This window comes from Dipodomys spectabilis, unplaced genomic scaffold, assembly GCF_019054845.1.
Source record: "Dipodomys spectabilis isolate Male_0828 unplaced genomic scaffold, ASM1905484v1 ptg000241l, whole genome shotgun sequence".
In the NCBI taxonomy this organism is placed as follows: Eukaryota; Metazoa; Chordata; class Mammalia; order Rodentia; family Heteromyidae; genus Dipodomys; species Dipodomys spectabilis.
This window is the reverse complement of record NW_024870918.1, coordinates 5,252,458-5,276,908: the sequence shown is the minus strand read 5'-3', so window position 1 is coordinate 5,276,908 and position 24,451 is coordinate 5,252,458. Positions and strand designations below refer to the sequence as shown.

Genomic DNA, 24,451 nt, shown 5'->3' with positions numbered 1-24,451 from the left:
TATGATTTACTAACACTACTGCTGGTGTAAGTGAGCACCATTATATTCATTCTCATTTCCTCTTGGTTTAATATTTTGGTTCTCTTCCTCTTAAGTAGATAATCATACTATGTGAAGATAATAGTGCCTTTTTCTCTTCTTTAACAATAGTTCAGTGTGTTTTGTTCCTTGCTAAGTAAGGAAAGGCTACTGGCAAGAAGCTTTGCTGTGTTTCTATAGCCCAGTCTCCTCACCTTGCCACTCCTGGGCTCCTCCCTCTCCCTCTCCCCCTCCCTCTCCCTCCCCCTCTCCCTCCCCCTCCCCCTCTCCCTCTACCCCCCTTCTCCCCCTCTGTGCTGGGAATCAGCTGTTTCCAATGCCTAGGGGTTTTTTCCCCCTCCTTGCTCCCCTCCCCTCCCCTCCTCACCCCTTCTTGACTGGGATTTGGTCAAAGACCTCACTGAGATGCTGCCCCAGTTCAGCTGCACAATTCTTGGAACATTATATTCTAATTCCAAAATGGACTGCCTTTTAATGCTTTATTGTTATAGAAGTGATGGATGGACAGAGGAATTGCAGTTAAGTAAGTCAGGTAAAGAGTACATTTCTCTCCCAGTTTTTCCTTCCAGTCCCCACCCACAAGCTGTATAGTTCACTTTCAATATAGTGTCTAGTGAGTACCCCTGCTGCATTTGTTCACACTTTGTTAAAATGGATTTTTTTTAAAGCTAACATATACATTTTAGAGAGCCAAATTAATCCACATACATATATATGTCTATATGATACAAATGGCCACTTCTGGTTTTTGAGTGTTTCGTTGGAGATAAGAGTCTCAAGGGAACGTTTCTGCCTGGGCTAGCCTCAAACCGCAATCCTCAGATCTCAGCCTCCTGAGCAGCTAGGATTACAGATGTGAGCCACTGGCACCCAGCTGAATAGAAAAGCAGATTCTTATTCCAAATAAACTGAGTTCACGATTGGGCAAAGCACAGAATAAGGAAGACGACGATACATGTTTCAGACAGTATTTTTCTGCTCTAAATCTCATAAACATCTCTAAGTAGATAGGAAACACCGTAAATCAGTTGACCACTGACACTAATGTGAAGAGCTATTTCAAGTCACAAATAAGTATTTGAAGATGGCTGCTGTACTCACACATGGCTGGTAATCGAAAGGTGGAATGTAATCTTCAGAGTATGTGGTCAGTGACGACCTAAGAGGGAGAAGTCAATATGTGAGGAAAGAATCACTCTAAAAAGCGTGGCATGTATTTTATATTTATATATGTTATGTGTAACAGAGGCATTTCAGGAAGGGCTTGCCCTAATAAAATATGTAAATCCTCTTTATAGTGTTTCTCACTACCAGCAGGTACCTCTCCCTCTTTCAATTACTTTTCTATCTAATTCTACATAACTCTTCTCTCCCCCACAAATGATTACGTGTGGCTGCCATTCATGTCCCATATCCTGAGCTCCGGGACTCTGCACTCTCTGCATTCTCTTTACCACCCTCTTCCTGCCCCTGAAATCTTTTGGCCATAAGTCTCTGCCAGATGACAGGGAAAAGATAGTAGAAGATGACAGGGCAGGCTGAGATCAGATTCACCAACCCTCAACTCAATTAAAGCCACAGAAATGCTGGGTGACACACACACACACACACACACACACACACACACACACACACACACACACACACACACACCACATCTTACATAATTTACAAGCCTAGCCTGGCTCAAAAGGGAAACCTTGAGGTACTGAAAATGCAAAGGATGCTCGCTATAGTGGGAAGACATAAATGTGGATCTCCTGAGCCTCCAGCACAAGAAAATGGCCTGAGGCTCTTTACTTCCCCATAAAAGAAACCAGAGAAATTGGCAAGGAAGTTTCCCTCGACTTGGGAATAAATATTCTCCTGCCAGAAATTAAACCTTACTTCCATTCCTCACAAACTTCTCAAGAATTCTTTCTTGAGAAATTCTCAAGAATTTTCTCTCTCTCTTTCTGTCTGTCTGTCTTTCTCTCTCTCTCTTTTTCTCTCTTTCTTTCATTTTTTTCCTGTGCTGGTCCTGGGGCTTGAACTCAGGGTTTGCGTGCTCTCCCTGAGCTAGCACTCTACCACTTGGCCCACAGTTCCACTTTCAAGAATCACAACTAACCAGTGCTAGTATTTAACCTGGTGGTATCAACCAATTCCTGCCAGCAACCCAGGTGTGGTTTCCAGAGTAACATCAGGAAGCTGGGGACTTGATAGAAATGTACATATTCATTCTTAGGGAGCTTGGTCCCAGAACCTTAGAAAACAACAGAAAGTAGTATCTGTCTATGCTTGAGTTCCATATGTAGAATAATGTAGTCCTTTTACAGATCACAGTACAACCTCCCATATTCTGTAAGTCATCTCCAGGTCATTTGTAATACGTACTACTTCTAATAACCTAACAGTATTATAAGTTATTGTGTATGATAGTTTTTATACTTTATCATGTATAAAATATGATAAGAAACAGACACTTCTGTTTTTTCCATCTGTGGCTGATGGAATCCACAGATGGGAAACTCATCAATACTACTGAATAAGGAACTGGTTGGGGCTCAGTTTGTTGTTCTATAACCGTCTCCAAGGTGCTCATGATGCACACTAGAGTGCCAGTACTCATGAGCAAAGGGACAAAAATTGAAAATGTTACTTTCCAACCAGTAAATGGTAATTTTAAAAAAAAGACAGAGGGTAATCTCTTTAAAAGAAAGGAAGGAGCCAGGCACTGGTGGCTCACGCCTGTAATCTTAGCTACTCAGGAGGCTGAGTTTTGAGGAGCACAGTTCATAGCTAGCCTGGATCAGACAGAACATAAGATTCTTATTTCCAACTATCCACCCAAAAGCAGGAAGTGGAACTATGGTCCAGGTGGTAGAGTGCTAGCTCAAAGACAGCACCCAGACCCTGAGTTCAAGCCTCAGGACCAGCAAAAGGAAGGAAGGAAAGAAAGAAAGACAGACAGACAGGAAGGAAGGAAGGAAGGAAGGAAGGAAGGAAGGAAGGAAGAAAGAAAGAAAGAAAGAAAGAAAGAAAGAAAGAAAGAAAGAAAGAAAGAAAGAAAGAAAGAAAGAACGAAAGAAAGAAAGAAGAAAGAAAGAAAGAAAAGAAAGAAGGGAGGGAGGGAGGGAAGGAAGGAAGGAAGGAAGGAAGGAAGGAAGGAAGAGAAAGAGAGAAAAAGAGAAAGAAAGAGAGAAAGGAAGGAAGGGAGGGAGGGAGGAAGGAAAGGAAGAAGGAAAGGAGGGAGGAAGGAAGGAAGAAAGGGAGAAAGGGAGGAAGTAAAGAAAGGAGGAAGGAAGGGAGAAAGGAGGGGGAGGGAGAAAAAAAGAATAGGAAAAACTATTTCTGCTCCCAAGATAAATGAAAATCATGAAATTAACATTTTAGCCATCACAATAAAAGAGCTGAAAATATTGCAATGAAGAGCTTAATTTGAACATCAAACATTTTCAAATAAAACTCAAAAGTAATAATATAACTTATGTGTTGTTACATTTTTATTTTATAATACTATTATTTTATAATAATGCTATCTTCAGTTTTATAATAATATTTTACTATAGATATCATTAGTGAGTGAAGAGGACATTTTCTTATATTAATAGCATCTATGAGAGACTTTGAGTCAGAAAAGACCATAGTGATAATTACCAAGATCTTTAATAATGTTATAATAATTCATAGACTATATAAGGCAGAAACAGAATCCCAAAGATGGAATGATAACTTTTTAGTCACGAAGGGAGAAAACAAACCCTTGCTCCACCCATTAGCTCCTCAAATCCAAATTGCTATATGTAGCCTGTGAAACTATGCTTATACTGTTGCCCAGAAGGAGAGGTGAATACTAACATTTGTAGGAGGCCACTGATTTGGACTGAGCTCCTGGGCTAGGCAGCAAACCATAGCAAAAAAGGGCTTCTCCCACGACACCAGGATGTTTATCTGACCTTTCAAGGAATCAGGTGGGAGACAAAGGGGCCAAATCCCCCAACAAGCCAGTCCAATCTTAGCCTCAGTGATGAGAAAGTCCTCTCTGCATTAACCTTTTCAAGGAAAATAACAAAAAGGACACCTGCTTTTTGTTCTGTTTCTGCTTTCTTCAACATTTTCTATGAAACCAAATTTCTCTGCCCAGCTCAGCTCATTGGAACATTTGTGTGTGTGTGTGTGTGTGTGTGTGTGTGTGTGTGTGTGTGTGTGTGTGTGTGTGTGTGTGTGAAATCAAGGCCTGGATACTGCCCTTATTTTTCTTACTCAAGGCTAGCCCTCTAGCAATAAGACACAGCTCTACTTCCAGCTTTTGGGCAGTTAATTGGAAATAAGTCTTACAGACTTTCCTGCTGCTGCTGCTGGCTTTGGACCTTGATCCTCAGATCTCAGACTCCTGAATAGCTAGGATTACAGGCTTGAGCCATCAGTGCCCAACTTGGGACATTCAATTCATTTTTTAAGAATTGCTCCATTCGGTAATTACAAATAAATACCAATTCAATTCTTTCAATTGTTTTAATTTATCTTTGATGCTAGAAGCCACCATGCACATACAAGCAGGCGAAGTAATCAGTAGAGCTCAATCAAGGCTCATGCTGCAACCGAGTTGGGCAGGGATCGTATTAAAGAAAGGAGTGAGGTTGGAAAGGTGGCTCAGTGGTAGAGCGCTTGCCTTGCATGCATGAGGCCCTGGGTTCAATTCCTCAGCATCATATAAGCAGAAAAAGCCGGAAGTGGCGTTGTAGCTCAAGTGGTAGAGTACTATCCTTGAGCTCTTCGCAGAGAGAGAGAGAGAGAGAGAGAGAGAGAGAGAGAGAACCTCACTGCAAATAGATCCAACATGAAAAGATCTGAATCACGGCTTTCCATATATGAAGCGCCAGAATGGCAGATTGGAAAAGCACTGCTTGTGGAAGAGAAAGGCAGCTTGAAAGATAAAGAAAAATAAGAAACTACACACCAGAAACGGAGGCTTCTGGAGCACTAAGATAGTACCTTAACATGGACCTGCTTCTCACCCCATCCCCAGTGGCGTGAATTAAACTTCACTTCAGTGTTCTAACAGAAGAGGGCGCTCTTTAATTAAGATACTGAGCAAAATCCCCAAACTTGTTTGGCTAGGTAGAACTACCTACAATTGTTGCTTGTCTAAGAATATCCACCCTACTTGAATTTAGCAGAAATCAGTAACATTATTGTGAGAAGAACAACAAATGAGAATCAAAATTAAGCTCATGAAAATTCTCTCCCCAGAATTTTTCCCAAGCAAGGAAGCAGAAGCCTCCTGACTTAAGGTACACTACAGATCCTAGTAAATGCAATTTAAAAATAAGCATAAGTATAATAATTGGGATAGAGGAAACAAAAGTTTCCATATTTTGCCAATGAGAAGATTGTCTAAACTTTTTTAAAAATCCAAAGCAGCTACAAAGCATAATAACTAAGAAGGTTTCCACAGGGTTGTTGGATACAAGATCATTATACAAAACAACACATCCAGATATCAAAATTAGAAAGTACAAAGTGGAAAAAAACCTTATAACAATAACAAAATCTTTAAGAATATATACAACAGAAATTACACACGATGTTTATAGGGAAAACATAAAATGTATTAAAGGATATAAAACAATTAATTCCTCTCTTTGCAGATGGTAAGAGCAATTATTTCACCTCACAAATTCAATGCCCTTCTGATCCAAATAGAAACAAGGCAATCCATGCAACCTAAGAAACAGTCTTAAGGACAAAAAGTCATGGGGCTCCATAAACTGTCAGTTGAAATAACTTTGGAACCAAAGGGGAAAGTAGTTAAACTTACTCTATACGACAGCAAAAGTAACCAGTATGGTGGCTCAAGCTTGTAATCATAGCTACTTGGATGACAGAGATTAGGGGATTGAAGTTTGAGAGATCAGCCCCCACACACACACACATACACACAGTACACAAATGTTCAAGAGACTCCATCTCAATCAATTGCTGGGTACAGTGGATGAACCTGTTACCCTAAGCTGTAGGAGAAGCACAATGCCTGGGTGAGGTGTCACATGCCCATCACTTCAGTGACATAGGGAAGCACACACAGAAGAAGCGTGGTCCAAGTCAGCCTGGGCATAAAATAAGACAACACTTACCAATCTCAGAAGTGGCTGGTAGAGTGACTCGTGATAATTTGTTTAATAGGTGAGGTCCTGAATACAAATTCTAATACCATCACCAAAAGAAGAAGAAGATGATGATGATATAGCATGAAGCTGTAGCAATGAAGACAATGTTGTGTTGGTACAAAAATATACAAACCAAAAGAATACAATATAGGGTTCAGAAATAAACCCCTTTGTTGTATGATGGAATGGCTTTACAAATTAGTGAGGGAAAGGAACATCTGGCTCCTCTTATTAATGTCACAAACATAAGCATATATATATATATATATATATAAAACTAAGAGGTTTATAGGATTTTATTTGATGAATTATAATTTAAACTTTCTGATGATCAAGACACCATAAATAAGTTACAAGAAAAGTCCTCTACTGGATAAAGTCATTTCCTAGAGATTTAAAACATAGTGCATAGAATCAAGTTTTTCAAAACTCCTATAAAATAATGAAATAAAAAATCCTAGTAGGAAAGAATAGACAAAGGCCACAGACATTTGATTCACAGTAGAAGAAACCAGAAAGTCTAACTAAACTTTAAAAATCAAGTCAGTCCTAAATCCAGAAATCAGTGAAATGCCAATCCCATTAAACTGATCATCAAAAATCCTTATGATGTTTATGGTATTAGTAAAGAACCAGGTCCCTCAAACACCATTGATAGCAATGTCTTATAAAACTGAAGGTGTTCATCATGTATACTATGAAGTAGCTACCTTATTAAGCTTCCCTATCTAGGAAGAGGTACCCTGGGTCATAAATAGTTCTGGTTCCAGGAGCACAGCTAGAGTTCATCTGCATGTCTCACTGGCAGCCAACAATGGCATTAAGACATGATGTGGAATCACCAGGAGCAAGCCTGTGCCGTGTGGATCTGCTCTAGTATTCCAGCCCTAGCCAAGAGCTAAAGGGTCAGGGATCAGCCTTGAGCCCAAGTGTGGTCAGGGCTCTCTTTTGGAATTTGCGTTTTCAGTAAAATTCAATGGGCTAGAGTCAGTCATTCGTCTGAGACAGAACTGTATGGACCAGAACTGCCCCGACCAGATGGAAGAGTTGGCCCTCAGGCCAAGCAAATGGAGTGAAAAAGAGAATCCTAGTGAATTTTCTAGACTTCTTAGCATTATCACTCAAGACTGGTGCTCTACCACTTGAGCCACACTGCCACATCCAGCTTTTTTGGTGGTTAATTGGAAATAAAAAGTCTCAGGGACTTTCCTGCCTGGGCTGTCTTTGAACTGTGATCTTCAGATCTCAGCCTACTAAGTGGCTAGAATTATAGGCATGAGCCGCCAGCACCTGGCCCCAAAGGATTTGAATAGTTTGTCTATCACCCACAACTGAATGAGTCCTATTACAATCAGACGATCAGAGTCTAAGACCATTAATCATTATAATCATATATGCTCAGATTCCAAACACTGAGCAATATTCTAGTTACAATCTAACTTCCCATGTGGAGTTTTAACTCTCTCTACTAATGCTTTCATTAGTCTAACATGGCTGTCTAGTGTGCTAGAAATTTTTATTTCTCATTATAAATTAATTAAGTACCGTGCTGGCTTTTCTTGTGTTTAATGAGCGTAAGTTAGTCTCCACAAGAAGTCAGATGACTTCTGAAGCACAAGATAAAAATGATCTTTTTGGAAATATGAACCTAGACACCAAATAGACGTGGATAAATTCACCAGGATAATGCCATCTTGCCAGGATGCTTGAAAGTTAGACAGCAGGCTCCCCCCAGCTCCACCCACAGTTTGCCACACACACCCTCTATGACCTTTAGCAGGTGTAGCTATGAGATACTCTGCAGAGTAGATTGACTGCGGAGAAAGGAAGTGTGATATTAAAGTTATTGTTACAGCTCTGACATGCATTGAAATAGTCACATCTGCACTAACCAAGCAATAGGATGCAGAGGTTTAGCAATGAGGCTTGTATTGAAACCCACAGCATCACAGATTCTTAAACTTGGAAGGACCTGAAGGGTCAACTGATCCTTTTCTGTTTTGTCTGGAAGAGGAGCAGATATCCTCTCCACCAGGCTCCTACCAGTCAAGACAAGGGCATGTTCCATATAGACACCATGTTACATGGTCCCATCAAGACCTCTGGAGCTGAGTCTCAAAAAACAGAGTTCACATTCAATCAATCTCATCACTAACAGCAGCAAAAAGACATCCATTGTTTTGACAAGTCTAACCACAGAGAACCATGGAATGCCACATCAAGTGGGAAGTGTCTGACCACTCCAGGAAGTTCGGTCTTATTCTGAACAGCAAACATCATTTAAAAAAAAGACATTAAGTAGATATGGATGCCCTTGTCATTTCCTCCTACCTTTTCAGCATATCCTATTTATCTTGGTTGATTTTCTATGTTCATGTGACTGAACTACAGGACACCCAGATAGCTAGCCCAAAACTATTTCTGGGTATGTCTGTGAGGGTGTATTAAGAGATCAGCGTTTGAATTGGTAGACTGAGGAAAGCAGATCACCTCCACCCATGGACAGATAGTATCCAATCCACTGAGATCCCAAGTGGAACAAAAAGGCAAAGGACGTATCTTTACTCTCTCTTGCAGCTGGGACATTCGTGTTCTCCTGCATGCAGAGCGCAGAACTCTTTCCTCTCCTCTTGTGTTTCTGGGGCTTTAGCAGCAGGACTCCGTCACTGGGTTCTCAGGGCTGCATCCTGAACTGAGGGTTCTAACATCAGCTACCGTGTTTCTCAGGCTTTCATACTCTGAATTGTAACAAGATATTTCATACCACACAGAGAGGCGCTTTCTGAATTCCATAACCATGTGTTTCAATTTCTATAATAAAATCTCATATGTATTCAACACTACAGGGCTCAAGGTCTAATCTACCTAATGGTAGCAATTACTAGCTCCATTTTGAAAGGAAAGTGTTATTCAGAAACTGAAGTATATATCAGAATTCTCCTAGCTGACCTCTCATTCAGACAGGTAGCACAGAAGAGGGTCCAAGATTATGCTGTTCACTGTTAAACTGTCTTAGTTTAAATCCCAACTTGTCATTATGCTTGAGCTGTGAGCATCTTGACTTGTTATTTCTCCACACTTCTATTTTACCTTCCACAGAGTACAGAGTTCTTGTGGAGAGTTAAGGCTTTAACATCGGTAAAATATTTTAATCATGCCCAGCACATCTCAGGCTTTGGTTATTTGCTTTTATTAATATTGCCCTTACAAGTAGGAGTTATAGAAACCCAGCTCAAAGTTAAATAATAAAAGACAGGGAGATAAACGCATGCACAAACAGAATGTGACCAGAATGAATTTATTCTACATATTTGCTTAACTCGGTTGACAAGTAGATGTTCTCCAGGGGACAGACAGATTGTCCTCTGAATCTGTAGACTGGAGCAAGCAGGACTTGGTCCCCCAGACTCCCGTGACTATCCTAGCGTGTTCTCTGATTGGCCTGGCCAGGAACACATGGGCTTATGGGAAGGTAGACTTGGGGAAGGGAATCAGCCAATCCATCATCCAGCCTAGCCTAATGACATTCACTGGGGGGGGGGGGGGGGGGACGCAGTGCAAAAGGCAAAAAGCTGGACACGCGAAAAAACCATAGGCAGTACCATGGATGAAGAAAGGAGTTCCAATTAGTTTCACTACATTCCTTCACATCTTGATGTGGCTGTTATTCTGCTCATCACGATTATCCTCCTCAGAGGTGAATTTTGTAAACTTTTTTCTTCTTCTGGAAATATGTTCCACAACTGGGTGGTATTTTAATAAGAGGCAAATCACCCCACAAGTACCTTAGTAGAAAATAAAATAAATGCTATGTACGGTATTTGAGAAAAGAAAAAAGAAAAACCAAAAAAAAAATACTCAAGTAGAAGAAACAGTAGAGAAAAGGGTTGACAGATGCTGTCCAGTGAGAGGCCCCAGTGAGAGGAATAAATGGAAAGAATTTAAACAATGGCCTGGGCATGTTACTGCCATTACTCTTGAGTGACCACTCCACACCAATCTGGAGAAAGGCTCTCTGCCAACAGCCAACACTTAACTGCCTGAACTACTTTTTGGCCTCATTTAACATGCCTTTTTATGTGACTATAGATGCCTTTCTCTTTAGAGCCATAAAATTTTAGTACAAGAAAGGACTTTACAGATCATTTGGTTCAATCCTCTTATTTTCCAGATGGAAATAACTGGAACCCAGAGAGGGTAATTAGGTCATCTAGGAGGGTTAGTGCTAGTCCAAAAGTAGATCCCAGGTTGCCTATTTTCCAATCCTGTGCCCTTCTGGGAGAAAGAAAAAACTCATGATGTCAAAAAGCTACCAGTGATCCAAGGGAATGCTTTCATCCCCACCATGAAGATCATGTAGGTTGTTCAGCTGGATTCTGAAAACAAGAGTCATTTACCATAAAATTTCAGTGAATATACAGTAATCACTGCTATGAGGAAGCAGTAAAAGTTTAGTACGGATGACCGGATGCAGTAGTTGGAACCTTCCTCATGTAAGGTATACATTTCTTCCTGGTAAGTGCTCAGTGCTCAGTACTCCTAGTCTGTTGTCAGACTAGCAATCCTATGGACTTGCTTCCCACCTTGAGAGAATTGTCATAGTATTTCCAGTTCCTGTCCTCTTAGGAACAAAATGACTTGCGGACCCAAGGAGACCATAAGGGTATATGTGAACAGTTAAATAAGATCTTGAGAAATTAGACCCGCATATAAAATTATATTATCACATCTCTTTTCCAGTACTGCCTCTGTTTTTGTTGTTTTTGTTCTGTTGTTTTGATTTTTAGTTGTTTGCTTCGCATGGTCTAAGTATTTTTAAATAGAAAACAATGAGTGAGCTACAACTGTCTAAGTCTACGGACACTTATGAAAGGGTTTTGTATTAGAAAAAAACAGATACACTGGGATTCTCTGATAATTAATGAGTGTTTCCCACACTTCATTAAAAAAAGTACTTCAAAATTTAAGTTAAACTTATTTGAGGCGCTTGAAATTTTGGTAAGAGGGAAAAATAGACTTTTGAGTTATATTCATTCTATTCATTTTCCCCTCCTCTTCCTATGTGCCCCCATTAATTTTGTATACTTTTGCTCTCTGTACCCAAGAGTAAAAGTAATGTACATTCAACATGTCTTCTGCATGATTCTGTGTTTTGACCAGAAAAGCACCGTTGGTGTCTAAAACACATTTGAGTCTCCTTAAATTTAGCCTTCTCACCAATGGCCAATGCCAACTTCTTTAAAACACATTCATGAGCATGTCCAGCACTCAAGGAAAATAATCGCTGTAGCTCCAGATGACTCAATCTAGCCATAAAGTGATCTTTAAAGTGTAAATCTTTGAACTATTTTCTTTGTTTCTACTGGTTTCCTGTGTTTGGTTTCCCCTCATTTACCCCCATAAGGAAACAATTATTGAGAGCAACTTTTTCTAGTCAATCTCAAGAATGACCAGGGCTAGCAAATACTCTAGTTGCTGTGATTTTCAATAAGGGTCACTGTGGTATTTGCTACCACTTTGTGGAGGAAAGGGACAGTGCCTTCTTAATGTTGAAGTTAAGGACAAAAGTTGCATTACAAACTAAAGAACCAGACAGTCAAATGCCATTACAACATAATAAATATTATCTAAAAATTAAGATGAGTGCAGTGGACTAATGGCTAAACTATACATTTATATTCGGACTTTTTTCCATAGAGATAACCTGAAGTATGAGTTTCCAGTATAATTAGAGTCTTTCTTTTATACGTTAGAACTCATTATTTTGGTCGATTGAGCAAACTCATTCTTATTCATTGCCTTTTAAGGTTGACATTTAAGTTCCTTAGTAGTACAGTTGGCAAGAAGCAAAAGAACATTTAATATTCAAAAGAGTAGATTCTAAACCACCACCGCATTCTATCATATGCAGTATCATCCTATAATTAGTTAGTGTATATTAGCTGAAGGAAAGCATTATACATAGAATTAGTGGAGGGCAGTTGAAGGTGCTCAGAGATGTATTTCCTTGCTAATGTTCATGTATCAAATAACACAAACAAGTAATTCAGGAATTGAAATTAATAAGTGATGTTCTAAAAGATCATATCTTCTAATACATTTTTACCAAAATAGAATAAGACAACTTTTGGATCTACCAACTTTGAATCCCTAAATCAAAGAAGACGGGAATTAAACATTCCCTTTTTCATGATAATTTGCCATTAACATCAGAAATCATTGATCTAGTTGTCCAAGATATAACTGTGCTACAACTGCAGTAGGTCAGACTCTCTGGAGATGTCAAGAACACACAAACAAGATGAAAAGATCGTGTTGAGATAAAAATATAGGTGCTCTGAACATTCACAAACTACCTTTCCATCTCTGCAAGTTATAGAAGTGGGTGTGGCGGTAGATATGGGGAGGTCCTCTAGAGGAAGTGGCTATCAAACCTCCTTAAGTCATAGGAATGGGTGTGGCTGAAGATAGTGGTAGGTATACTTCGGAGGAAATCACCTGTCAGATGAACCCTTTATGACTCTAGTGTTAAGGTCGCATGCACAGCAAAACTTCCTTCCTGAAAATCTCCAGGAAAGCCTTAACGTGTTTTTAAAAAACCTCACAAGAATAGAATAAAGAGAAGGGATAAGAGAAACAAAATTTGAAAGCTCAAGGGAAGATGGACAGATGGTCTCTGACTTAGCCAAATTCTAAATGAACAGAGGATTAAGGAGAGTGCTGTATTTGAGGAGACAAAGGTCTTCCCCATCCACTGACCATTGCAGAGTAACTGCCCCTCCCCTCCAGGAGGCTAGAGATACATGCTCTGGGAAGGCCAAAGGAGAAAGTCATTGGTCAACAGCATAGTTCAGTGTGACTCTGTGCAATGAATGGTTAATAGAAACACCCCTGGACAATCACCTTTCCTTCCAAAGGCACAAGAACACCTTGCAACATCTTTTACTATTCAGATAGGGGATTGGGGCACTTTTTGGTGGGTACTGTTAGCAGTTAAAGAAGAAAGAGTGAAGTTCTGACACTGGGCTGCTTTGGAAAAATGAGCTTTAGAGATTTCTCCCTCAGGGCTTCAAGTCAACAAAACCTTGTCACAGCTCTCAGCTTCAGCTCCAATCATGAGATGAAATCAAAGATTCATTACTGGTCATGTGAGAAAAACACTTCTAGCATTGAAGATGGATGCCACACAGACGAAAACCCGGAAAGACAAGAGCATCTTGGACTATGTAGGGAAGACTTTTAAAGAAGAATAAACTACTGTGAACATGTGTAAAATGAAGATATTGTGGTCCAAAAAGGATCATATAAAAACAGAAAAGTCAGAAAGATAAAAAGTAGTTAAAAGTAAGGAAGACATTAAAGATGGGGGGGAGACAGAGGGAATAAAAAAAGTATAAGGCCAGTCCAAGCAACCCAACATGCTAATAAAGGATTTCCAAGAGAGAGCAAATCCACCAAATCAAGAGTGAAGTTGGGCTGGAGATGTACCTCAATGGCATAGGTGCCAGCAAAGATTAGAGGTCAAACCCCAGTACCACACCAAGTGCACCGTAGCGCAGTTATTAAGTAGGCTTTGGTTAGCTTTCTAATTGGGTTATATACTTTACCTTGGAAAATCTTTACCACAATCCCGTCATGCACAAACCAAAGCTTAAAGCTTTGTCATAATCTTACGTGTATTCTTCTACACCACTTACCTCATATACCACTAAAGCGTATCTTTTTTTAAAAGATGAGTCAATACCAGTTTTTGTAGTAACAATTCGTGCTACCTCCAAATACATTTTGTTATCAGTAAGAAGTATGAATATCTTGCTGGGTAGTCAATGTCTGTTAGTACAGCAAAGTCCGCCTTATTCATGGATCTATTACATGCAGTTTTGACCAAACGTGAACTAGAAGAGTTCTGAATGCATAACAGAAATTTAAAAACAAATATAAATTCTTGCATTCATATAACTCAGTTGTTGCAGAAACGTTCTATTAGTCCTGCATTATTGTCAGTTGTTTTTAAAATTATTGTGTCCTCTATCCTTAATTGTGTGTGTGTGTGTGTGTGTGTGTGTGTACCCAAAAGGTCAAGATTAATGTGCTTAATTGAAGTGATACAGTATAAATTTTAGATTTATTGGAAGGTGGCAGATCTTTAGTGGAAGCCGGGCTGTGTTATGGGGGAAATGAATTAAGCATACACAATCTCAGGCTGAGCTCTAAGCATCCTGTCAGCTTCTCATAGTGGTCTCCTTGGTCATCCTACTGACACCCAAGGGTCTGTTGTAATGCTTCATAAAGCTGTTAGCAGACTGAATTAGCAAATATTGCAGCATTGCTTTTAGGGAGAATACAAAGTTAGGTTCCTGTACACCTCTGAGTTTTATTTATTTATTTATTCACACTCTGGCCTAGGCTGTCTCAAGCTATCAGTTCTCTAAGGTCTGATTCCAAAGCGCTGGGACTACATACATCATACTGTGTCTGGATGCAAATAATGATTTGGAGGTTACCAAAAAAAAATTTAGAGGTAGAGAATTTGCAAATTAAGAATATGCAAATAAGAATTGAATGCTTTATTATTATGATGACGATCACAATTATTAATGCTATGTTTCTTGGTGAACAAAAATCTTTTGTTAAATTTTTTTTATTAAAGATGTTTTTCACCTTCCAAACAAATCTCTGGAACCCATATACATTCTCCACAATCCACAGCAGTTCAAAAATAACTTACATTTTGTTCCTATCGGGTGGATGTCTCCTAAAGAGAGCTCCAAAGCCTGTAGCGGGTAAGCCAGTGTCCCTATGAACAAGAAAGTAACTTTTAGAAAACATGTCTACTTGTCATACATAAACTTTCAAAGCCATACAAAGTTAATTGGAGCTTGCAAATTCACATAATTATTTTTCAAAGGGTTTTCATTGTTTATATGTTTTGCCACATAAAACTTACCAACACACAAAAACAGAAATCTTAGCATTTTGTTCTTACTTTGTATTTTTCTACAATTAAAATAAAAGGTAAAAGTCTATGTCTCTCATTCCCATGAAAGGATAAAAAGTATGACTAAAAACAATTCCTACACTCAAAGAATGTGTTTATCTCCAGCTCTGGAGAAACATAGACACAGACAATCAGCATACATGATCAACTGTTACAGAGGAGCATACAATGCTCAGATGGCTAGGAGAGTAGAAGCAATCCATTCTAATGATGAATTGTCTGATCCTTATTGCATTTCAGAAAAATATTTCTAGGCATATTTCATATTGTATGTCATCTAAATGACTGTATGAACCAAACACTTTCATGATTCCCATTTTACAGGTCTGCAATCAGGACTGTAGACAGCAAACAGATTTTTTTAGCTAGGCCCAGGCTATGTGGCATGGTGAATGATGGAGGAAGTAGGAATTCTAAGCAGAGGCAGCAGCCTGAAAGAAGGGAGGCTTAAAACAATATGTGGTTTCATGATCCTTCTTTCCCCCGAATGTGGTTTCATGAGCATGATCCTGGAGCAAGTTGTATAGGCAAAAGAGAGCATGAAGGATACCTGTCAACAATCCCAGAGCTCATTGTTTCCTCATTTAGTAAGGCCTTGTTCTTTTTTCCAGCCAGTTCTCGGTTTAAGAAAACCCGTGACATTTGTTCACGTGTTTCTGATATCCAAATCTGGAAAAATAGAAACCATAGACAAGAGAAATGAATTCATCCTCTGTAGGGCTAGTTACTAACTACATGTTCCTATTTAAGTACATTCTAATTTTAAGTGTTGACTCCAGTTGACATTTAAAAATGAGTAATATAACTCATAGCCATCAACTATTTCTTCATAAATATCCAATGAATAGTTCCTTCCCAGGCCAGAAAAACATGCTCTCAGGTATAATTCCAGACACTTCCTCTACCCTAGAGATTCTACCCCATAGGCTGCCCCCAGGGAGGGATTTAACTTTCCCAACTTCCTATACTTCAATTAAAAAAAATATGCCAGGGTAAAAATAATTGTCACTTTCACCCTAGAGATGATCTGCTTTCAATCTTTTGAAAGTATATTCCTTTCCTAATAATCTTCCTATCATTTTCAAAATATATGTAAAAATAACTGTGTGATACTAGAAAATAAAACTCAGCTTAATTGTTTCCAGGTAATAGATAGTGTTTCATTCGACTAAATGCTAACTTTCCCTAATTTCTATTTTCCTCTGCGTCCTTTTCAAGACTGTTTGTTCTAACTTCCTTAGGTAAGAAAATGTTTGCAGCAATCAAAAACTATCACTATTGTTATTTGTTCTCTGTCATTAAGGATAATTCAGTCAATTATCAAGCAATCATAGCTGTGAAAGATTACCTGAAGAACCATCATGCTAACATCTAAGAAATCTTGAAAGCAAAAATTTTTGTTCCTAAATGCAAGAAGACTATGATGGGCTCAGGGTTCAGTATTTCCATACAACCCAGATGCCCCTCAGTAGATGAATGGATCAAGAAAATGTGGTATGTATACACAATGGAATTCTATGCCTCCATCAGAAAGAATGACATTGCCCCAATTGTTAGGAAATAGAAAGACTTGGAAAAAATTATATTAAGTAAGGTAAGCCAGGCCCAAAGAAACATAGGTCCCATGGTTTTCCTTATTTGCAATAACTAGTATGTCTGAGACAAGCAGAAAAGGTCAGATAAGTTGATGTTAGATGAAATGAACCCCAAGATAAGGATTCAAATGGTTTTTCTCTCTTGCGATTGTTTCTAACATATTTATAAGATAAATTTTTTGTTGCTTTGTATGTCCCTCCCCCACGGTATAACCCTTGCTTTCATTGTATTTGATGTTGGTATAATTTGTGGAGGGGAAGGGAAAAAAACATCGTTTAAATAGGGATACAGGTGAACCCATTGCAACAATGAGATGTACAAGTTGTTATGTTGAAAAACAAACTTTACAACTTTGGTGGGGGGAAAGAGTGGGTGGGAAATGGGAAGGGATGGGAAGGGGAAACAAAGGAGGAGGCAACAATGCTTGATAAGAAATGTACTCATTACCTTGCCCATGTAATTGTAACCCTCTGTATGGTATTTTCACACACACACACACACACACACACACACACACACACACACACACAGTTTTTCCATACAAAACTCTAGAAGATAATGAATCTGGAGATTCAGAGTAGAGAACCAGACCTTAGCAACATGAAAATCCATCATTTTCCTAAACCTGAAAATGAGGTTCCCTAAAATGTTCAATGAAATCCCAGAATACATTATTCTCAGCAGAGTTGTTTTTTCATTTAAAAAAGAAGAAGAAAAAGAAAAAGAAAATACTCCTGTAATCCTAGTTAGGAAGTTGAGATCTGAGGATCACTATTTGAAGCCAGCCTGGGGAAAAAAGTTCCCCTGAAACACTAATCTCCAATTAACCACTCAAAAATGGGTAGTGGAACAGTGGCTGAAAGTGGTAGAGTTCTAGCCTTGAGCAAAAAAGCTCAGGGACAGAGTCCAGGCGGAAGGAAGGAAGGAAGGAAGGAAGGCAGGCAGGCAGGCAGGCAGGCAGGCAAGCAAGGAAGAAAGAAAGAAAGAAGGAATGAAAGAAAGAAAGAAAAGGAAGGAAGGAAGGAAGGAAGGAAGGAAGGAAGGAAGGAAGGAAGGAAGGAAGGAAAATACTCTTTGAAATTTGAAGCCTTCAACTGCACGAATATCAGAGCTATTGCCAAAGAGCTTGGGTCCACTTTGACCTACCAATAACATTCTGTCATAACTAGGATGCTATCCTACTGATAATCATTTTAACAATAGTCTCTGCCCATGTTCCCAGTGTACACCATGTTCTTTCTGGCCTCTTGGCTTCTCTGACCACTGTTCTCTAAAACCTCAAATCAGCAGCATTCCAGCTCAGCCCAATTTCCTCGTTCAACCCAGTTTCCAACTGTTGACCCATAAACTATTAGTTCAACTACTTTTCCTCAGATTTTCCAGTTCACAAGTCAATGGTGGTGGTAGTGGGGAGGGGGGTGATATGGGGTTGACACTCATGTATTTCAACAAAAAAGAAAAATTCTCTTCGAGGGAAAAAATTAGTAACTGCCATTTTGTTTGAAAGTATCAGACTAAAATATTAACCTTAAGTATGCTCTGATCATTTCCAATACTGCTTTATTTGTAACAGGCCCCCTAGAACTTAGGCAATTATTTGAAACAGAGACACTGCCAAACATGAAACAAAGAGGAGTAAAAGGAAAAAAGATAACAGTAGAATTTGTCGACCTTATGCTTATTCTGTATCGGACACTATATCAAGCACTCTACATTCATTATTTCATTAAATACTCACAGCAACAGACAGCTGTATCTCAGTCTTGGTCTCAGAGGAAAAGAATAATCAAATGAGTGAACTGGGGGTTTAATGAAGGATCTATTTATAAAGGAGCCACATGGTAGACCAGTTACTGGAATCCAGAAAAAAAACCTACAGCTATAAAAAGACAGCCTCCTAATAGTTTTAGCTTTCAGAAGAGACAGTTATCACTAAACCGTGACCCTATAAAGACAAAAGCGTGAGGATAAATGGCTAAGCTCAGGCTCCTCCCACTTTTATCACCTCCAGTGGATCAAGCTCAATAGGAAAACAAAAGACAAGGAAGGTCACTTATGCAATCAGACTCCTTGGTCCTTGGTTTAGAAGGGCAGAAAGCAGATCAGAAGGGGCACAGGAACAAATGTGTAGCCTAATTGCTCCATTTCTGGGATGGACAAACCAGCTAAACAGTAGTAGTTTCATGATTAAAAACATATCCAGTCTTACTCACTGATTCATCTATCCATCTGTATCTACCAAGTGCTAGGCATCATGCCGGATTCTAAGCTGCTGTGATTTGGATATTCATTAATAGCATTCCGTACAAAGATTCATATTATTAAAAGACTGGGTCCCAGGGTAGTGACCCAAGTGGTCTTTCAGTGGGGGGTGGGGAGGTGGCTAGTGAGAGGTCTTTTGGTCATTAAAGGTGCAGGGTAGTTCTCTTGTGACCCTTTGGTGGTTCTGAAGAGAGGGTTGCTATAAAAATGAGCACTTGTGTTTCTGACCACACCAGGTACTTATCAACATGCTTGGCACCATCCACTATAGAGCCTTTGCCAGAGCCTACGCTATGCTCTCTGGACATCTACTCTACAAAACAGCTAAAGAAACTTTCATATAAAGTTAGGTGCGTTGTAATTGTAATTCCATTGTAATTTCAAACATCTAATATATAGGGCTAATACATACATAGAGAGGTAAACAAACCTCAGAAGCTAAGTGACTACAATTTAGTGAGTTAAAATCGATCATAAGGCTAAATGCTTATTATTAATAATAGCAAATGTCCAGACTCTCCACTTTAAATGCCTTCACATTAAGCCCTCAACAGCTCTACTATTCTCCTGTTGCACAGAAGGAAATGAAGATATGAAAAGTTTAAAGACCTCTGATCAAAGTTATAACCTCTTAAATTATGTAGCCAATAGTCAAAGTTGCTTAATTCCAGAACCTACTCATTACCTCTATGTTTCATATAATCAGAAGCAAAATCCCCACATTCAAGTGATTACATGGATTTCAGACGGCCATGTTCCAGCCTCCCTTAAACTTAAATATGACCAATAACTGGACTGCGCAATGGGTGTGAGTATTTTTTATGCCCTCCAGGAAAAGTCTATTTTTTCCTCTTCTTGATGCAGAAGAGGTGAGAAGGTCACATTGGTTCCTACCCACAGAGGTGGCAAAGCAGAAAGCTGAAAGGTCTACGTTTCTTTAGACAACCTGTGCAACTCCCATTCTGGAGGTGGCTTGCTATTCAAGAAGGCTAACATAAAACATTGTATGAACAATCTACATTGATTTCTGGTTTCAGGTACCTGCAGGCAAACCCAATCCTAACACCATCTTAAGGTGAAAAATCACTTTGGTGTAGAAATGTTCATAACCTGACAAAAATGTGGGTAATTCATAAAAGCACTCCATATGTTTAAAAAAGGTGTATGTGTGTGTGTGTGTGTGTGTGTGTGTGTGTGTGTGTGTGTGTGTGTGTGTGTGTATCAAATTGGAGATTGGCAATTTGCTGAGATAGCTAAATTAACACAGAACAAACAGGATAATCACTAAAATTTGCATTGAATTTGAATAGCAAATTTAGCTTGAGTCAAATGGTAATATATAAACTACCGAATGTGTAGAGGAAGCTCATTTCATGTTATCATTCTCATTCCCTGTTCTTTTGAGTCCCAATTTCTAACTTTCATCATATGTACAGCATTTAAGAAACTTGGGTAATAGATACACAGCAGGTGTAGCTGGTAGAGAGAATAGAAGGTCATTTATAACTTGTCTTCATGGTGCATTTTTGAGGATAGCCAGCTTCATTCTGCTGAGTATTCCTTGTTTTCTGGCAAATCATACCAGAGTTCATTGTTGATCTTCCATTGACAATTTCTTTGTTGGGTCTTTGGTAGGGCCCCCAGAAAACACACTCCTCTGGCCCATATTGAAATACAGATATGTCTGAAGTAAAATCTTCCCCTCGGACGCCTCTGGCTTCTTCTGAAGCTCTTTTATTTTCTTTCTTTTTCTTCCCTTCTCTGACTCCAGGATTTAAACTCAGAGGCTTCTCTTGATGGCTCGTGACTGGCACTCTACCACTTGAATCATGTCTCTAGCCCAGATTTTTGCTAATTAATTAGAAATGAAGTTGCAAAGACATTGCTGCTGGGGCGGGCTTTAAATCATGGTCCTTCTGATCCAGCCTATTGACTAGCTAGGATTAGAGGCCTAAGCCTGTCAGCTTGCCTATAATCTCTCATCCAGTGTGAATGAGACTCCAGTCCATCACGTTTTCTTGCCTCTGAGGAATATTTATCAAGTCACTAGATGATTTCCTGTAGGCCCTAACTTCTAAGTGGAACTCACTTCCCATACCTACCCTTTGCTTCTTTCTCTAGGAGATTTCTCCACATTCTAAATACTTTGGGCCAGTCCTTTTCAACTTCCTTTTTTATTTTGCTTATTTTCAAATATTCAAGGTGAAAGAGAGACCAAGAAATTCAAAAACAGTTACTCACCAATTGCCTGACCTATCTGAGTGTTCTACCACAATGCCCTGGAACCAAGTTGAAGATCTTAGGCCGAAGATCTTCATTATGAGGTAAGAATCCAGGCACTGGTGACTCATGTCTATAACTGTAGCTACATGGGAGAAGGACATTAGGAAGACTGTGGTTTAAGTATAGCCCTGGCAGAAATTTTTATAAGGCCTAATCTCAAAACTAACCATCGGACTGGGTACTAGTGGCTCATGCCTATAATCTTAGATACTCAGGAGGCTGATTTCTGAGGATGCAGATTTGAAGCCAACCCTAGGCAGAAGAATCTGTGACATTTTACCTCTAACAACAGCAAGATGCTGGAAAGGATGTGTGACTCAAGTGGTAGAGCACTAGTCTAACAAGCATAAAACCCTGAGTTCAAAGCTCCTTATAAGGAAAGAAGGAAGGAAGATAGGAAGGAAAAAAGGAAGGAAGGAAAGAAGGAAGGAAGATAGGAAGGAAAAAAGGAAAGAAGGAAAGAAGGAAGGAAGATAGGAAGGAAAAAAGGAAGGAAGGAAAAAAGGAAGGAAGGAAGGTAGGAAGCAAAGAAGGAAGGAAGGAAAGAAGGAAGGAAGGTAGGAAGGAAGGAAGGGAGGAAGGAAGGAAGGGAGGAAGGAAGGGAGGAAGGAAGGAAGGAAGGAAAGCAGGAAGAAGGAACGAAAGCAGGAAGACAGGCAGGCAGGAAGGAAGGAGGAAGGAAAGAAGGGAAGACAGGAGGTTACATATTTTAACCTGTCAATCTCCTACCATGAGATTTTTTCAAGATCCGCCCCCAAAATCATTACCACCACCACCACCACCATTATCATCATCATCATCATCATCACCATCCTCTTCACAAATGAGTAATACCAAGATTTTGTTGCTAGACATCAGCGCCAACTCACATCTGCAATCCTAGCTACTCTGGAGCCTGAGATCTGAGGATCACAGTTCAAAGTCACCTTGAACTAGAAAGTCTTTGAAACATTTATCTCTAACCACCAAAAAGCTCAAGTGGTAAAGCACTAGTCTTAAACAACAACAACAACAAAAACTGAGTTCAAACCCTAGGAAACATACAAACACACACACACACACACACACACACACACACACACACAGAGTTTTTAATGTTAAGAAAATCACCATAAAGGCCATTATTTCTCAATACTAGTGATGTCTGAGCTCCTGGCTGTTTTCACATCTACATTTATTTACAGAATCCAAAAGATCCCAGAGTGATCCCCCAAAATAGAACCTGTACTTTTTTGATCAAATGGGACTCAGGCTATCATCAGAAAAATAATTTTAATCCTTTGTCACCTGTTACAGCTTTTACAACACGCTTATTTCATATCCTTAGGAGAAGTAAATCTTGAACAAATTTCTTAGTTGTGTTCTATCAGCTAATAAAATCATTTCTTTGGCCACAGAAACAGTCTTTGTCAAGTAATTAATAGTAGTCAATCACAAAAAAGGCCTTTCTGGTTGTCCAGTTGTCTGAGGGAAAGGAAGATTAGAGCAAGCAGAAAAACAGAAAATCAGCCAGTTTTGCCTCATTCCTCCCCTCAGCTTTCTTCCCCAGACTTAGAAGAGGCTGTAGTTTAAGGATGAAGGAGAAAAGATTTAGCTTTAAGTGAAATCCATCATGTTGGTAAAATATTTTTATGGAAATATGACCAAATACACTTGTCAGTTATCTAATAATTACTATAAAAAGAATGATAACCTGCCCAAGCTATTATCTAAGCATAAAGAAATATTTCCACAAAGCAATATGTAAATAGACACTGAAGGTGAAGAATATAGACATACGTTTGTGCACACTGGCCTAAGATAACGTGATTTAAATCCCTCTTATCCAATGTAGCTGTTATACCTGCTTTAAAAAACCTTCCTGCCTTTCTTTTGCAAACACCTATTAAGCCGTCACTCAGTGCTAGGTTCTACAAAATAGTGATGTGATAGGAAACAAAGTCCCTTCTTTTGTGACAATGTGTCCAGTGATTTAAGTGACATGAAGAAAACTAAGGAAAGGGAAAATAAGAATGAGTATCTCTTTTATAGACAAGTAGATAACTGGGGTATTGAACATGTGGAAGCTGTGAGTATAGAGAGTCACAAAACAAACCCATTCTTCCTCCATCCCTGCTCACTTTCCTCTTCCATCCTTTCCTATCCCCTTTCTCCATCCCTGCCTATCCTTTGTCACTTGGAGGGGCTGGACTTTTCTCATGCTCAGTGAAATATAAGCCCCAGGATTTTTTTTCTGGTTACTCTGGGATACTATAAACATTTTTCAGCTGTTTCTGTCCCAAGGGTCTTCCTACAGTAAATAAAATAGCCAATCCCTGTAACAGTTGAAACTTCAAACATTTTTAAAGTTGAAGAATCTCATTCCTCCACCCACCTGGGTTTGCTTTGACATGTCCTACTGGGGGAAGCGGGGAGGGCACGTGTATAATTGGCTTCTTCTCAACTGTCTTGAAGGATGATGTCATGAGTACCAGGATATGAGGAAAGAAGTAAATGCAATGCAGGAGAGGCTGGCTCCTCTAGTTATGTCTATATTTGACCTTTCTGACACATAGATGTTTGAAGCTGACCTCTTAGTTTCCCCTCTAGTAGACGTCAAGGTCCTGTCTGGGAAAAGCAATGGCCTTTCCCATGATACAGGATGTTTTTGACTGGATTCAAATCTCCTAATTTGACTTCCAGCGGGACTCTTAACTTCTTCTTATGTTTCAATCCTCTTCAGGTGAATGTGGGCCTAATGGCACTATCTTATTTGGAATTCTCCCATAAGTAACCTAATACTTCACTTTGGCTTGTGAAACTACTGTTACATTCTTGACCTTTTGGAAACTTAGCCCTAATGTAAGCACAGATAGTGCTGTTTTAAATACTGTCACCAAAAAAAAAAATGATGTCCACATTAACTTTTGTAGCACAATCTAAGTGCCAAGAGACCTTCAATCAGCTAACCAGAATCACTAGTAGATATAAGCAGCACAACTCAGCAGCGGTCTTAAGAGAACTAGAAAGGGTAAGAAGGCCATTCACGAAAGGGAGCACATAGGAAGGGCTAGCTAGCATATGTGTGGATATAATTCATAAGCAAGACAAAAGTTGTAGCTAAGATGTAGGAGACTATTCC

The 24,451-nt window shown here is 39.3% G+C and overlaps 1 protein-coding gene across 2 annotated transcripts in view; it reads right to left on the bottom strand.

Annotated features, from left to right (window-relative positions):
• CUNH9orf135 (chromosome unknown C9orf135 homolog) overlaps positions 1 to 24,451 on the bottom strand; it is a 57,729-nt gene that overhangs the window by 12,155 nt on the left and 21,123 nt on the right. Inside the window, exons 1-4 of one of the 2 annotated variants that reach the window (XM_042699409.1) lie at positions 18,524 to 18,552; positions 15,740 to 15,858; positions 14,920 to 14,988; positions 1,141 to 1,198 (exon numbers count right to left, since the gene is read on the bottom strand). In XM_042699409.1, the coding sequence (XP_042555343.1) occupies positions 1,141 to 1,198; positions 14,920 to 14,988; positions 15,740 to 15,831 (219 nt within the window). In that variant the 5' untranslated portion in view covers positions 15,832 to 15,858; positions 18,524 to 18,552. Of the gene's footprint in view, positions 1 to 1,140; positions 1,199 to 14,919; positions 14,989 to 15,739; positions 15,859 to 18,523; positions 18,553 to 24,451 lie in introns of those variants that run through there. The other variant, XM_042699408.1, reaches the window with a different exon arrangement.